The 15716-nt window shown below is 48.3% G+C and overlaps 1 protein-coding gene across 3 annotated transcripts in view; it reads right to left on the reverse strand.

The window, feature by feature from the left end:
* The window catches only part of ZDHHC20 (zinc finger DHHC-type palmitoyltransferase 20), a 78981-nt gene extending 63769 nt beyond the window's left edge, over nucleotides 1-15212 (reverse strand). For all 3 annotated transcript variants that reach the window (XR_005884718.1, XM_040988371.1, XM_040988370.1), the window contains exon 1: nucleotides 14896-15212. Coding sequence is in view for 2 of the 3 variants with exons in the window: in XM_040988371.1 (XP_040844305.1) it covers nucleotides 14896-15208 (313 nt within the window). In the remaining variant the exon portion in view is untranslated. The remainder of the gene's footprint in view (nucleotides 1-14895) is intronic.
* Nucleotides 15213-15716: the final 504 nt, after the last annotated feature.

Raw genomic sequence — 15716 nt, forward strand, 5'->3', positions numbered from 1 at the left:
AAGCCAAATGGGATGTGGGACAGACTGGACCAGTCTGCTGCACATATTGGTAGGTGCAGGACCCAACACTGGGGGCAGGCCTGGTAGGGTTACTCCAGTTAGGCTGCAGTTCCCACTGGTATGCATGTGGGCCAAGTGGTGGGCAGGAGTGGCCTGGGTTGCAGCATCCATCAGTTTGTGTAAGAGATGGGGCTGGGGACAGAACTGACTAAGCCACTACAACCACCAGTGCGTGTGTACATGCTGATGTTGGTGACTGACTAAGCCAGACCCTGTATTGGCAAGCACACAGGAGCTAGGTCTGGAGTCACCTCAGACAAGATCTTGGGGGACCCACCCCCCCAACTGAACTGCTGGACTAAGAACTCCAACCATGGGGAGAATCGCAGGATTTGCGGTCTGACCTTGGTGTCCATGAGCCAGAACTGGGCCTCCTCAGTTGCTGAAGATGGTGCAGTGGACGGCATGCCCAGATGCACGTGGGAGACATGGCAGTCCATTGGGGCCTGCAGAAGACATCTGGTACCACAGCAAAGGATGGAGGGCAGAATGAACTGAGTAGCTACCCCAGCCAAGCGTTGCAAGCAAACATCCAGGTAAATGGAGACTCTAAGGTGGACTATGTCAGTTAACGGACCTTGGAAAGTCTTCCTCATTCTTGCAGCAACAAATTCAACAGCACTTGAGAACCATCAAAAGCTCTCAGAGCACGCTCCACACTGGGGACCCTGAGGTGCCACGGGGCAGCCATCCCCCCATTCCTGGGTACTAATGCAGTTAGGACACTGGGTGCAGCCCTCTCCTCCTCTAACTCCACTTCCCCCAAATACAGGAAGGGAAAAAAAAAATGGAAACAAATAGTCTCATCCACTTTCCCCATTCCTTGACCCTTCCCATCCTAATCAGTCCACACGAGCGGCAACCTTCTCAACTGTAGAAACATCATCAAAAAACAAAAAAATTTTAAAAGACTCCTCCTAACACCCCACACTTGTGTCCAGTGCGACTTCTCTCACGCTCCATAACACTACCTGAAGTCCAAATGCATTTGGCTATGGATATGTACATATATCTTTGTGTCTTTATTGTACACTTACAGAACCAGGAAGCACAGAATCAGTACTGCTAACTGACGAATATATGGACAGTTTTAAACCCATGAGAGCTATCCGCATTTGAAGTTGCATGTTGCCCACTGTATATTCCCTCATTAGCCAGCATAAGAACTGGTAGCGACAGAAATCAATTCACTCCTTCAACACACACCTACTGAGAACATATTTGCATTATGCTACACCCTGTTTGAGGTTCTACAAACATTTCTCAGTAGAGAAATATGAATAACCATATGCCAAATAGTAGTAAGAGCTATGAAGAAAAAGAAGCAGGGCAGGGGTAAAGAGGTAAGAAGGAAGAAGCACTTGTTCAAGAATATTGCTCTGATGCAGAAATCAGGAGAAAAGCACGCCAGGCTGAAGAAGACAGAGCTGCCAAGGACTGTGGCACCATGGTGGATGGCTCAATGGGTAAAGAGTCAGGTGGCTTGTGTGTGGGGATCAGAGTAAGCAGAGACAAGGTCGGAAGCAAAGGGTAGCCTCTAACGTTGGCCTTCATTATGAATGAAGCAGAAACCCACCGACGGGTGCTGAACAGAGGAGTCACAAGCTGAGTCTGAAAATATTCCCTCTAGGACCCGGTGCGATAGTGTAATGGTTACAGTCCTCACCTTGCATGCGCCGGGATCCCTTATGGGTGCCAGTTCTAATCCCGGCAGCTCCACTTCCCATCCAGCTCCCTGCTTGTGGTCTGGGAAAGCAGTTGAAGACGGCCCAAAGCCTTGGGACCCTGCACCCGCGTGGGAGAACTGGAAGAAGTTCCTGGCTCCTGGCTTCGGATCGGCGCAGCACTGGCTGTTGCGCTCACTTGGGGAGTGAATCATCAGACGGAAGCTCTTCCTCTCTATCTCTCCTCCTCTCTGTACACCTGTCTTTCCAATAAAATAAATCTTCAAAAAAAAAAAAAAAAGGAAAGAAAACATTCCGTCTAGCTATTTGAAGGTTAAGGGAAGAATATACTCAGTCATACGCTACCAGCGTTCTCACATACTTGAGGTGATTTGCTGAAGTCTAACCATACTCTTCCCATTCAATTAAATTTAAACGTCGTCGTCCTCATCATGTGGAATCTTAGAAGCTTCATACACGAATTGTAAGCATGCGCTCTCTCACACAGCAGTCTAGCCTGCCTTGCCTTTCCACATGGCCAGGTGTTCCAGAACAGCTAATGCCCACGATGTGTTAGCACCCGAGGCTTAGGTTCCAGAACCAACACCGCACGTCACTTCTACCTCATTCTACGAAGGCAGCCAAACTCTACCTCTCACTGGGAACAAATTATTGCAGCTATGTTTTTCAAGTTAGCACCCAAAGTGGAGAGCATCGGGGCTGGATAGGACATAGCTGCAGTGCCCTGGGGAGAGCAGGCAGGTTTTAGTGTATTTGGTGACAAGATTTTCTGATCAAGAGACTGGAACGGTAGGACTGTCAATCCCTGAATTATGATAGGAGCAGGAGGCTCAGAAGAGGAAAAGGAAGATCAAGACTGTCCCTGTGGACGCGTTAGGTCTGAACGCCTGCCGCTCCCGCAGCACACACGTCAGCAGGCAGACACTGGAGCCGAGACGTCAGCACACCACGTCAGCACACCACTGCCTTCTACCAATGAAGCGCAGGTGCCTAGAGGAGCAAAGCTTAGATTAATAATCCAGGGCAAACACTTCCATACAGTGTGAATCAGTTTCCAAGTTGTCCAATATCTTTTTCTTCCACATTTCCTATCTTTCAAGAAGGAAGTTAAGGGCCCGGCGGCGTGGCCTAGTGGCTAAAGTCCTCCCCTTGAACGTGCCGGGATCCCATATGGGCCCCAGTTCTAATCCCAGCAGCTCCACTTCCTATCCAGCTCCCTGCTTGTGGCCTGGGAAAGCAGCAGAGGACGGCCCAAAGCCTTGGGACCCTGCACCCCTCTGGGAAACCCGGAAAGAAGTTCCTGGCTCCTGGCTTCGGATCGGCATAGCACTGGCCGTTGCGCTCACTTGGGGAGTGAATCATCGGATGGAAGATCTTCCTCTCTGTATATCTGACTTTCCAATAAATAAATAAATCTTTAAAAAAAAAAAAAAAGAAGGAAGTTAAGCCTCAAATAAAGGTCAGTTTATGTGGAAGAAAACATAGAAGATTTATTTTTATTCATCAGACTTGGAACTACTTTGGTGTTTTTTTTTAAGATTTCTCTTTATTGGATTGACACAGTGCAATAGATCAGTGGCTAAATCATTGCCTTGCATGTGCCAAATCCCATAAGAGCACTGGATCGTGTCCCAGTGGCCACACTTCCCATCCAGCTCCCTGCTTGTGGCCCGGGAAGGCAACCAAGGACGGCCCAAAGCCTTGGGACCCTGCACCCGTGTGGGAGACCCGGAAGAGGCTCCTGGTTCCTGGCTTTGGCTCTTTTCTGCTACAGACACGGCAGCCACTTGTAGAGTGAACCAACATACAGAAGACCTTTCTCTCTGTCTCGTCTTCTGTAAATCGGCCTTTGCAATAAAAATAAGAGACAGAGATCTTCCATCCGCAGGTTTATTCCTTACATGGTCGCAATGACAAAAACTGGGCTGGTCCGAGCCAGGACCCAAGAATTTCTTCTGGGTCTTCCATAAGCATGTAGAGGAAAGCTCTTCAGCCATTTTATGCTATGTTCCCAGGCCATTAGCAGGAAGCTGGACTGGAAGTGGAGCAGCAGGGATTTGAACCAGTGCCCATTAGAGATGCTGGCACACAGATAGAAGCTTAACCTGGTAGCTGGCAGCACTGGCCTCAAGGATAAAGATATATATACTTTATATATATAGATGCTGAGCCAATCCAAACCCAGGAGCCAGGAGCTTCTTCTTTGTCTCCCACACAGGTACAGGGTTCCAAGGCGCTGGGCCGTCCTCGACTGCTTTCCCAGGCCACAAGCAGGGAGCTGGATGGGAAGTAGAGCTGCTGGGACATGAACCAGTACCCATATAGGATCCTGGTGCGTTCAAGGCAAGGACTTCCATAACTAGGCTACAGCGCCAGGCCTGGACATATTTTTTTTTTTTTTTAAAGATTTATTTTTATTATTATTTTTTTCATTGGAAAGGCGGATATACAGAGAGGAGAGACAGAGAGGAAGATCTTCCGTCCGATGATTCACTCCCCAAGTGAGCGCAACGGGCCGATACTATGCCGATCCGAAGCCAGGAGCCTCTTCCAGGTCTCCCACGCGGGTGCAGGTTCCCAAAGCTTTGGGCCGTCCTCGACTGCTTTCCCAGGCCACAGGCAGGGAGCTGGGAAGGGAAGCGGGGCTGCCGGGATTAGAACCGGCGCCCATATGGGATCCCGGGCGTGCGAGGCGAGGACCTTTAACCACTTGCGCCACCGCGCCGGGCCCCAGGCCTGGACATATTTTTAGAGAACTAATTTTACTATCTGGTAGCAGGAGAAAATAAAACCAAGAAATATCAATTCAATAGTCATAAATAAAGAAAAAAAAACTGTTCTTCAAACAAAAGAAAAAGTGTGGAGTACCTGGGGAATACATAGTGTGAGGGACTGTAGTTTCCAGAAGGCGAGTTATCTAGAAAATCCTTCAATGCTAGCTATTTGAAAAACAGGATATAAAATCAGTAAATCATTTTAAACAATTCAAACTGGTATTTTGTAACTTTTCTCATAATTATGCCAGTCATTAGATGAGGTTGTTTTTTTGTTGTTGTTGTTTTGTTTTTTTTAAGATTTATTTATTTGAGAGGCCGAGTGGTAGACAGAGGGAAACAGAAAGAGGATGGAATCTTCCACTCACTGGTTCACTTCCCAAAGGACCACAAAGGCAGGGACTAATCCAGGCAGCAGCCAAGAACCTGAGACATCTGGAATCTACCATGCGGTGTCACAGCATTAAAGACCGGGCCGTTCGCTGCTGCTTTGCTAGCTGCCTCGCAGAGAGCCGGGTCCCAAGAGGAGCAGCGGGGACTTACACTGCCTTTCCAGTCTGAATGCTGACGTCCCAGGACATAAGTCGCCAGGCCACAACGCCAGTCCCGAAGGATGACATTCAGTCAGCCATGCTTTTATTTCTTGTTTTAACATCTCAGCATAATTTTAAGGAATCACTCTTGCATAATCCAAAACAAAGGCTAGAGAATAAGTCACGTCATCTAGCCTTTAACACCAGCCCTTATAAAATATGTTTTATAACTGTAATTAGTATTGTTTTGCTTGTTCATGTACTTTAATATCCAAACACGATTAAAGGGAATTTATACGCATATGATTTTATTATGTTCAACAAAAAATAATTAGAAGTTGGTGCAGTCCTTGGCGCTGAGGCTGGCCAGCCTGAGTCCTGTATGGAAGCCCCTGGGAGGTAGCAGCGATGGCTCAGGGGGTGGGCACCTGCCAGTCCCGAATGCCCTGGGTTTGGCTTCAGCACGGGGCAGGGCTGATGCAGGCATTTGGGGAGTGGCCCAGCAGATGAGCCTCTCAAATTAAAAATAACTAAAAAGTATCACTAAAAGAAGAAAAACAAGTCTTCCAGGATTTCTACTGAGTGTAAATACCAACAAAACTCAATCATGTTATCAATGGTATAAGCTAGATTACTTAAGCATTTAAGTCCCTGTGCATATTTTTCATGTATATTCTAATTCACAAATGATTTGTAAAGATGTACTAGAGATGCAGTCCTAAATAATACTATAAATATATATATATATTTAAAGATTTTATTTTTATTGGAAAGTCAGATATACATATACAGAGAGAAGAGACAGAAAGATCTTCCATCCGATGATTCACTCCCCAAGTGACCGCAATGGCCGGTGCTGCGCTGATCGGAAGCCAGGAGTCAGGGACCTCTTCCAGGTCTCCCACGCAGGTGCAGAGTCCCAAGGCATTGGGCTGTCCTCGACTGCTTTTCAGGCCACAAGCAGGGAGCTGGATAGGAAGTGGAGCTGCCAGGATTAGAACTGGCGCCCATATGGGATCCCGGCATGTTCAAGGCAAGGACTTTAGCTGCTAGGCCACACCGCCAGGCCCATAATACTATAAATATATTTTTAAAATAGAAAGAATACACAGTAGAATGCGAAGCAAGCACATAAGGCAGAGATACTGACACATACTAAAATGCTTCATAAAGCTAGCGAAAAAAAAAACAGAAATACAAGCATATTCTAGTATCAAATATTTTTGAAATCCATGAGTAATTTTTTCACAATATATACTTCCAAAATATATTTGAAAATCTCTTGCATTACAACACAGATGGGAGAGCGATGAACTGCAATGGGCATGGGGAACTGGATGAGCGCTAAAAATGTTCTAAAAGTGGATCGCTACGAAGACTGCACAAACTGATACATCACTGCATTCTCTCGCATGTAGCTGATCTTGGTAAAGTTTTTCAAAAAACAAAAGCAAATTAAAATCTTCTACAGGCAGAAGAGCTGAAATGGTTCATCACCAGTTGACTTGCCTAAAATAAATGTCTAAATTAAATAATACCAGACACAAATGCGTATCTATAAAAAAGAACAAACAGCACCAGAAATGGTAACGGCATGAGCAAATATGCAACATTTGTCTTTAGTATTTATTTCTTACTGATTTGAAAGGCAGGAACAGACAGATCCAAGCACAGGCTCACACCCCCAATGTCCACAACGGCAAGGGCTGGGCTAGGCCGCAGTCAGCAGCCAGGATTGCCTGCGCTTCCTGTCCTGGTGGCGGGGATCCAGCCACCAGAGCCTTCTGCCTTCTCTGTGCGTTAACAGGAAGCTGGGATGGGAGGCAGACCCAGGGCTCAGTGCCCGGTACTCCTACATGAGATGCAGGCATCCCAACCAGCTTAACTTTGTACCAACACCCATCCGTATTTTAAATTATCTAAACCTTTAAAAATGACACGCATGCCTGCCAGCATGAGCTGGAACTAGAGACAGCACAGATGGAGCCAGCCTGTGGCACTCGCCAGTGAATGCCAAGGTGAGGTGAGCCATGCCAGTCTGGACCACAGCACTCACCAGCATATGTAAGACCAGGAAAGGGGTGGGGGCGAAACTGGGAGGTGTCTGCGGGGGATACCCTGCTGGGTCACTCTCCCACTGGCAAGTGTGAGCGGGGAGAGCCAGGCTGGGCGAAGTGACTGTATCCACTGGTGCATGTCGTACAGGTTGGTGGGGCTTTGCACAGCATCAGCAGGCAAGTGCTGGGACTGGCGGCAAGTCCTGTCAGGCCACACTGCACAACTACTTGGAAAGTGCAAGATCGGGAGCTGGGAATGGGGCTAGTAGGAAAACTGTGAGCACCCCTTTGATGGGCTGCAGTTCCCACTGGTGAGCACAGGAACCAGGGCTGGGGGTGGGCCTAGCTAGACGGACTGTTGCACCTGCCAGCATCAGTGTGGGCTGGATAGTGGGGACGGTCAGACTTAGTCAGGCTGCAGTATCCACTGAGGTGTACAAGAAACAAATGGGATGAGGGATCGACTGGACCAGTATGCTGTACATACTGACATGTGCACAAAGCGAGGTGGGAGGTGGGAGGCAGGCCAGGTGGCAGTTGTTGGGAGTTACTCTGACTAGGCTGCAGTTCCTGCTGGTGTGCACGAGGGCCGAGTTTGTGGTGAGTAGGGTCAGGCTGGGCTGCAGCATCCATTGGTTTGCATATGAGATGGGGCTGGAGACAGAACAGACCAAGTGTATGTGTGTGTAACCACCAGTGTATGTGTGTGTAAGCTGAAGTGAGTGACGGACTGAGCCAGAGCCCACACTGGCTGGCACATGCAGGAATGAGGTCTAGGGTCACTTCTAGCGAGGTTTCTTTGGGGAACCTTCCTCACCCCCACTGGTGTCAAATTCCAACTACAGGGTAAATCAGAACATCTGCTGTCTGACCGTGGAGAGCATATGTCAGACCTGGGCCTCCTCAGCTGCTGAGGCCTATGCAGTAGATGACACGCACAGATGCACTTGGAGGACATGACAGATCACCGAGGCCTGCACAGGATGTCTAGTACCATGGAAGCAGAACAAACTGGACAATTTTCCCAGCCAAGTATTGACAGCAAGTATCTGGGTGAGTGGAGACGCTAAGGTGGGCTATGTTAGTCCTCCACCTTTTTTTTTTTTTTTTTTAATTGGGAAGGCAGATTTTAAAGCGAGGAGAGACAGAGAGATGATCTTCCATCTGCTGATTCACTCTTCAAGCGGCTGCTATAGCCGGAGCTGAGCTTTCTCCAGGTTTCCCATGTAGGTGCAGGGTCCCAAGGCTTTGGGCCATCCTCTACGACTGCTTTCCCAGGCCACAGCAGAGAGCTGGATGGCAAATGGAGCAGCCAGGACAGAAACAGGTGCCCATATGGGATAGTGGCACTTCCAGGCAGAGGATTAGCCAGTTGAGCCATCATACTAACCCCAAGATTTCTTTCTTTCTGCCTCTCCCTCAATCTCTATAAGTTTACTTTTCAAATAAATAAATAAATCCTTAAAATAAGGGTTTTTTTAGCAGAAAAAAAAGACATAGCATCCTAACAAAAATCAAAGGAAAGGTTAAAAGGTTAGACAACATGCAACTTTTATTGAAACTTTTTAAAATGTGACATAGTAGACCAGAGTAAACAATACTACCAGGGTATGAAAGTTATTTCAAAATGACAAAACAATCAATTCATTATAAGATCTTAATCATAAATTGTTCATGCACCTTATTATAGAACTGCAAAATACATCAGACAAAAATTGATAAAGGGGCTAGTATTGTAAGACAGTGGGTTAAAATAGTACTTACGATACAGGCATCCCATATTTAGATGCCAGCATCGCATATTAAGGCATCCATTTACATCCTGGCCTGCTCTACTTCCGATCTATCTTCCTGTTAATGGGCCTCCAAAAGCAGTAGAGGAAGGCCCAAGTCCTTGGTTCCCTAACAGCCACACAGCATACAAAAATGAAACTCCAGGCTCCTAGCTTTGGTCTGTACCAGCCCAGGGTCTGTGGCCACTTGCAGAACGAACCACTAAATCATATTTCTTCATCCTTCTCTTTCTTTTCCCCTCTGTTACTCTGCCTTAATAAAATTTAAAAATAAGGAGCCAATGTTTTAGTATATAGGGTTAAACTGCTCCTGTGGCACTAGAATTCATTTTGGGGACTTGTTCAAGTCCTGGCTGCTGAACTTCCATTCCAGGTCCCTGCTAACATACCTGGGAAAACAGTAGAAGCTGGCCCAAGTTCCTGGGTCCCTGGAACCCTGGGCCCAAAGGGAGCAGGAAGAAGCTCCTGGCTCCAGCCTGGTCTACCCTTGACTGTGGCCATCTGGGGAGTAAACCAGTGGATGTTAAGATCTCTCTATCTCCATCTTTCTCTGTAACACAAATGAATTTGTAAAAATTGGCAGAAATATATGGAAAAATAAAAATAGACAATTATGGTCATACTTCTCTTAATAACTGAAAGTATACAAAAGAGTTGAATGCCGCCAACTTGCTTTAATTAACTATTTATAGAGCAGTATGACATAACAGAACACACTACCCAGTATAAAATATTACGCCGAGTATACTCGCAACACTGGTAAGGGAGACCACATTTGAGATGATAAAACAAATCTGAAAACAGTTTAAAGAATTCCAGTCAAAAAGAGTATGTTCGTGCCTGACACGGTGGCTTAGTGATTAAAGTTCTTGCCTTGAACGCACCAGGATCCCAAATGGTGCTGATTCTAATCCTGGCAGCTCCACTTCCCATCCAGCGCCCTGCTTGTTGCCTGGGAAAGCAGTAGAGGACGGCCCAAAGCCTTGGGACCCTGCACCCACATGGGAGACGTGAAGGAAATTCCTGGCTCCTGGCTTTGGATAAGATCAGCTCCAGCCATTGCGGTCACTTGGGGAGTGAATTATCGGACGGAAGATCTTCTCTGTCTCTCCTCCTCTCTGTATATCTGACTTTCCAATAAATAAATAAATCTTAAAAAAGAGAGAGAGAGTTTGTTCTCTGGGCCTGGTACAATGGCTCAGAGGCTAAATCCTCGCCTTGCACTTGCCCAGTTCAAGTCTCAGCAGCTCCACTTCCCATCCAGCTCCCTGCTTGTGGCCTGGGAAAGCAGTTGAGGACGGCCCAAGGCCTTGGGACCCTGCACCCACATGGGAAAAAACGCCTAGCTTCAGGTGGGCTCAGCTCTGGCCGTTGTGGCCACGAAGTAAACCAGTGGATGGAAGATATTTCTCTATCTCTCTGTAAATATGCCTTTCTAATTAAAATATATATATATATATATATGAAAGTATATTCTCTGACAATGTAGAATTAAGCCTGAAACCTAATAATTGGAACTAAGCTGGATTTTTCTAGAATAACCCAGGGAGGCTAATGATGAAATCAAAAGGGAAATAAGAAAGCCACTTAAACAGAGTGAAAATAAAAATGCAACATATCAAACTTAGAAGCAGGAGCAGCATTGTGATGAACAGGTTAAGCTAGCACCTGCTACACTGGCATCCCATATTAATTCAAATTCCAGCTGCTGAACGTCCTGTTGAATTTCCTGTTCATGTGCCAGAAAAGCAGCAAAAGATGGCCCAGGCGCTTGGGCCCGTGCATGCAGTTCCGGGTTCCTAACTTTGGTCTGGACTTGCCCCAGCACCCACCTAGGTGGTAAACTAGCACATGGAAGATCCCCTTCTGTCTCTCTGGTATCCTGTGTCTCAAATGAATCTTCTTTAAAAACTGATGGGATAGGACTAAAGTAGTATTTCGTAGTAGTAAATTAATGGGCTAATACCTAAAAATGGGCTCAAATCAATGACCTTGGTTTTCACATCAAGGAACTATAGAGGGGGCTAGCATTGCGATGCTTGAGTTAAGCCATCAACTGCAATACCGGCTTCCCCTTTGGGACCCCTAGTGTGCCTGGGAAAGCTGTGGAGGATGGACTGAGCCCTCAGGCTCCTGAGGCTCCTGGCTCCAGCTTCGGCTGGCCCAGCTCTAGCCGCTGGGGTAACTGAGGAGTGAGCCAGTGGATGGAGGGTCAGGCTGCCTCTCATCCTTTCTCCCTCTTTGACTCTACCTTTCAAATAAATAAGATAAATCTTTATAGAAAAAAAAAAAACCCTAGAAAGAGAGTCAAGTAAACCTAAAACAAAATGTAAAAGAAATCAATGAAACAGAAATAAAAGCTGGAAGAAGACTCTTGAGATCAATAAAACATCAGAATTGACTTATCTTAAACTGTGCCCAGTGATACTCAATGACTGAATTTGGAGAAGTTACGCAGGAAAAACAAGAGATAACAGATAAGGTAAGAAGTTAAAGTTCTAATGTGTATATTTCTGATTCAGAAAAGATAAAACATACATCCATCCCCGTATAAACTAAGGATATTTTCAGGTGTTTAATTACAAAACCAGGAAGCTCCAGAGGCTGGGATGGAAAGAAGGGCCTCTTGCTTGGGCCAGGTATTTCTATTGTCTGATACATTCAGGAACCTTATGCTGATTTTTAAAAAATTATTATTATTATTTTAATCTTAAAAGCAAAGTTACAGAGAAAGGGAGAGATCTTCCAGCCACTGGTTCACTCCCCACATAGCTGCAATTCTAGCAGACCAACAGCATCCTTCAGGTCTCCCACGTGGGTGCCGCGTCCCAAGGACTGGAACCACCATCTGCAGCTGGCCCATGCCACAAGCAGGGAGCTGGATCAACAGCTGGAGCAGCGGGGGCTTGCACCGGCACTCATACAGGATGCAGTCTCCCCGCTCTCACTGCCGCTGTTTAATACATAAACGCGGATAGAATGACATTTTCCTTGAATATCCTGATCTGCGTTAAGTAAGTAAACTCATCATTCACTTCCTGGTGGCTGAACTGAAGACAGGCTCGGAGGCAAATCCCCCGAGTCCCACCTCTGCTCCTCATCCACTGGTTCTACAGCATCTAGTGGAAACTGGTTAAACTTACGGAATTTTATTACAGACATCCAGTTAGTACACATATGTAAACACACAGAATTATGATGTCTTTCCTTGTAGTTTGAGGATGAATATCAGGAACTAAGAAAATTCTACAAAAATGACTAAGATGGCATGTAACATCCATACTTCCTTCAAAACTTCGGAAGTGACGTATTTGTGTAATCAGTGGGCAGATTACTGTTCATGAAATATATCCATGTGTATACAGGTAGCTTAAAAGATCATACACTTTTATACCCAATTTGAGAGTCCACTGACACTATGTCCCAAGTTCTAAAATCAGGTATCTGAGCAGTATGAAATGCAAGCCTTTGTACAAGACCTCTTGTCATTGAATACTGAGAAAGTCCTCCGAGCATCGGGCCCTAACTGCTGCAGAATGTTCTAACTTCATAAGGATCCTAGAGTTACATTTTCTAAAGGATGGGCCTACAGCCAAACTAGACGATTTTCAAAAAATGGAAGCCACTTTAACCTACTACCATATCATGAACCAAACAATGACCGTTGTTCCACTGACTCTCATTTTGGCCAGTAAAAGTATGGAAACATGTGGTTCACATTCTAATAGTCACTCAGCGATTATACAGCCTAACAAATCAAAGGACCAAGCCAACCATCAGCTGTTTCCAGCTCTGGAGAGAGTTGTGGGTGCTCTGAGATAAGGGGTGACTTAAGACAGCAAGTCAACTCATCCCCTTCATATTTGTCTCCCCTTCTTTATACGAAGGGAGGAAAGAAATTAGGACTAATTTAAGACTTGTCATATCATTATTTGATCCATGTGCTCATATTTTTGACAGAAGCCATTCATAGGTTAAACTGTGCAACTGAACATTTTAATTAATTTCAAATTATCAGTGTTCTTTCAGAAGTTTTACTTTAAAACCACTAATGAGAAATGCAATACGGTGGTACTCTTCTGGCCTAAGAATGGCATTTCAAAGGAAGTACTACTGTAAGTGGGTACCATCCTAAGAGAGTTCTATGACCACTATTGCTTTCTCGAGGCACCCACCCACCCACACACACACAAAGCTTAAACATCCAAAAGGCTGAGATATTCAACAGGTTAATGCTATTATTTGAAAATAATATTCCACAACTACTTTTTATTGGACTTACCTACAGGGATAGTTTTCCTCAAAATTAAACAAACATTCTACAGGTGCAAAACAATTTTCATAAGGGTTTTTTTTTTTTTTAAATGTCTATCTTCATCTACTGAGAGGCAGAAAGTAAGTGTGAGAGAGAGGGGAACACCTCTTTCACTGGCTCATGCCCCAAGGCCCAACAGCAAGAACTGGGGAAGCAGGTGTCCCACCTGGGTGGCAGCGGCCCAAGCACTGCAGCCACTCTCTATTGCTTCCCCAGATGCCTTGTCAGAAAGCTGGATCAAAAGCAGGGTGATCTGGGATTCACCCAGAAACCCAGTAGAGGAGTTGGGTCCCCCAGAGGGCCAACTAGAACCCTTGGGCAACAACACCCTCCCCTAAGGGTGGATATTTTAATTCAAAAACCTGCCGCTAGGGGCAGGTATGCAGCACAGTGCGGAGAACCTGGGCTGCAGTGTGGACTCCACCTCCACCCCAGCCTCCAGCTGAGCAGTACACCTGGTAGATATGGAGACGGCTCAAGTACTCCGACCCTGCCACCCACGTGCAAAACACCATCTCCCGGCTGGCCCCACCGGGACCTCAGCAAACATCTGGGGTGTAAACCAGCAGATGGGAGAGTTCTGTCGTCCTGCCCCTGCCTTTCAAATCCAAACAATGAAACACCTACCCTGAATCCTTCTCAAGGTATGCTCTTCCATCACAGAACTCATTCTGTAAACCTACAAATCTAGAGCCGGGATCATGGAAATCCCATCAGGAAAAATGGGGTGGCACAACCTTTTTCTGTTCCACAACAGATCCCTATCTCGGCTGCCTCTTCAGTCAAGTGGTCCTGAGGTGGGCCTGAATCATCCGGGCACCGGGAGACGGCTTCTGCAAACGCCATGTACCGCTCGGCCCCAGCTTTTCATTTGAAAGAACTGATACAGAAAGATGTGTTCAGAGCATCCTCCAAGCTCATGAAAATGTATAAGACAGAGCAATCCTGGCGCAAATGTTCAGTATATCACACACACACACACACACACACACACACACACACACCCCATACCTGTGAACGTTGTGCCAGACGACAATCGCCTTCCACCTTACAGACAACCCACTTTTTAAGCAGATCAAAGCCTTGCAACGTACTGCCGTGCTATTCCTTTTTATCACGCCCCTCCCCCGAAATAACGAAAACAGAACAAGACCCCGCAATCTGAAGGTGCAAAACACACACAAGCCTCCATAATCAACAGCCAAGAAAAAGCAAATTGGGGGGTGGGGGGCGTTCCGTATCGCCTCCCCTTCATTCGTTCTGCCCTTAGAACAACACGCTGGATCCAGACTTGAAATAAATGAACTTTTAAAAAGGACCAAGCATCAGCAAAAATCAGCAGCGAGCGGGTTTCCCTCCTCCAGGTCTGGGGGGGGAGGGAGCCACACCTCCCTTCCCCCACCCCCAGCCGCCGGGTACCCGGCGTTCCTTCCCGCGCTGCTCGCACAAAATTCTCTCTGGAAGGCACAGATTTGTCTCTGGCTCCAAGGCGAGGCGGAACGGCCTAACCTGCACCCCGAAACCCAGCGGGCTCGGCTCCCCGCCTGCCCCAGCCCGCGCTGGACACGCCGTCACACAAGGATGAGGAGGAACCAGGAAGCTCTCGGGGCGCGCAGGGCCCGGCGCCCCGGCCCCCCAGGACGCCCCAAGGCCGAGGCGGGCGCCCCGCGGTACTCACACACGCACAGCTCCACCACGTACGCGTAGTAGGACCAGACGACCACGAAGGTGATGAAGAGCACCGGCACCCAGCCCACGACGCGCTGGCAGCCGCGCCAGAACGTCAGGGGCGCCATGTTCCGGCCGCGACGCTCGAGCCCCGACTCCGACAGTTGCGGGGAGAGCCAGTCCTCCAGCGGCTGCTCCTCGGGCGCTCCCGCCGGCGCCGCGGCCAGCTCCTCGGCCTCCGAGGCCGAGCCCGACAGGGAGAAAGTGGGAGTCGCCAGAGCGACTCCTCCCCTCAGGGCCCACGGCCCGGGCCCGCCCTTCATCCCGCCACCCGCCCCGCGCCCACCCCGCCCCCGCCGCGCCTGCCGCCCGCCGCCTGCCTCTGCGGGCCGGGGCGGGGCCTGGGGCGGGGGCGGGGCCTCTGCGGGTCGGGGCGGGACCGCTGCGGGCCGGGGCGGGGTCGACGCGCTGGGGCGGGGCCTCTGCGGGCCGGGGCGGGGCCGCTGCGGGCCGGGAGCGAGGGCGATGGTCTGGGGGCGGGGCCTCTGCCGGCCGGGGGCGGGGTCGATGGGGATGGGGCGTTGCCACTTTGCTATCACGGTCCGCCTCCGATGGGAAGGGCCGCTGGTGGGGGCGGGGCCTCTGAGATGGGGGCGGGGCCTCTGCGGGGCAGGGGCGGGGCCAGCCTCCGGAGGCGGGGCGGGACTACCCCGGGGTGGGGGAGAGTGGGTGATGGGGCAGTGGCTGTAGGAAAGCCACCCGGCTGGAAACATCCCTTTGCTGGAAGAGGTCGTTGGGGGAGGGGAAGGACACTGAGTTCAGAACGCCTTC

This window comes from Ochotona curzoniae, unplaced genomic scaffold (genome assembly GCF_017591425.1).
Source record: "Ochotona curzoniae isolate NIBS_2020 unplaced genomic scaffold, NIBS_Ocur_1.0 contig_4838, whole genome shotgun sequence".
Classification (NCBI taxonomy): Eukaryota; Metazoa; Chordata; class Mammalia; order Lagomorpha; family Ochotonidae; genus Ochotona; species Ochotona curzoniae.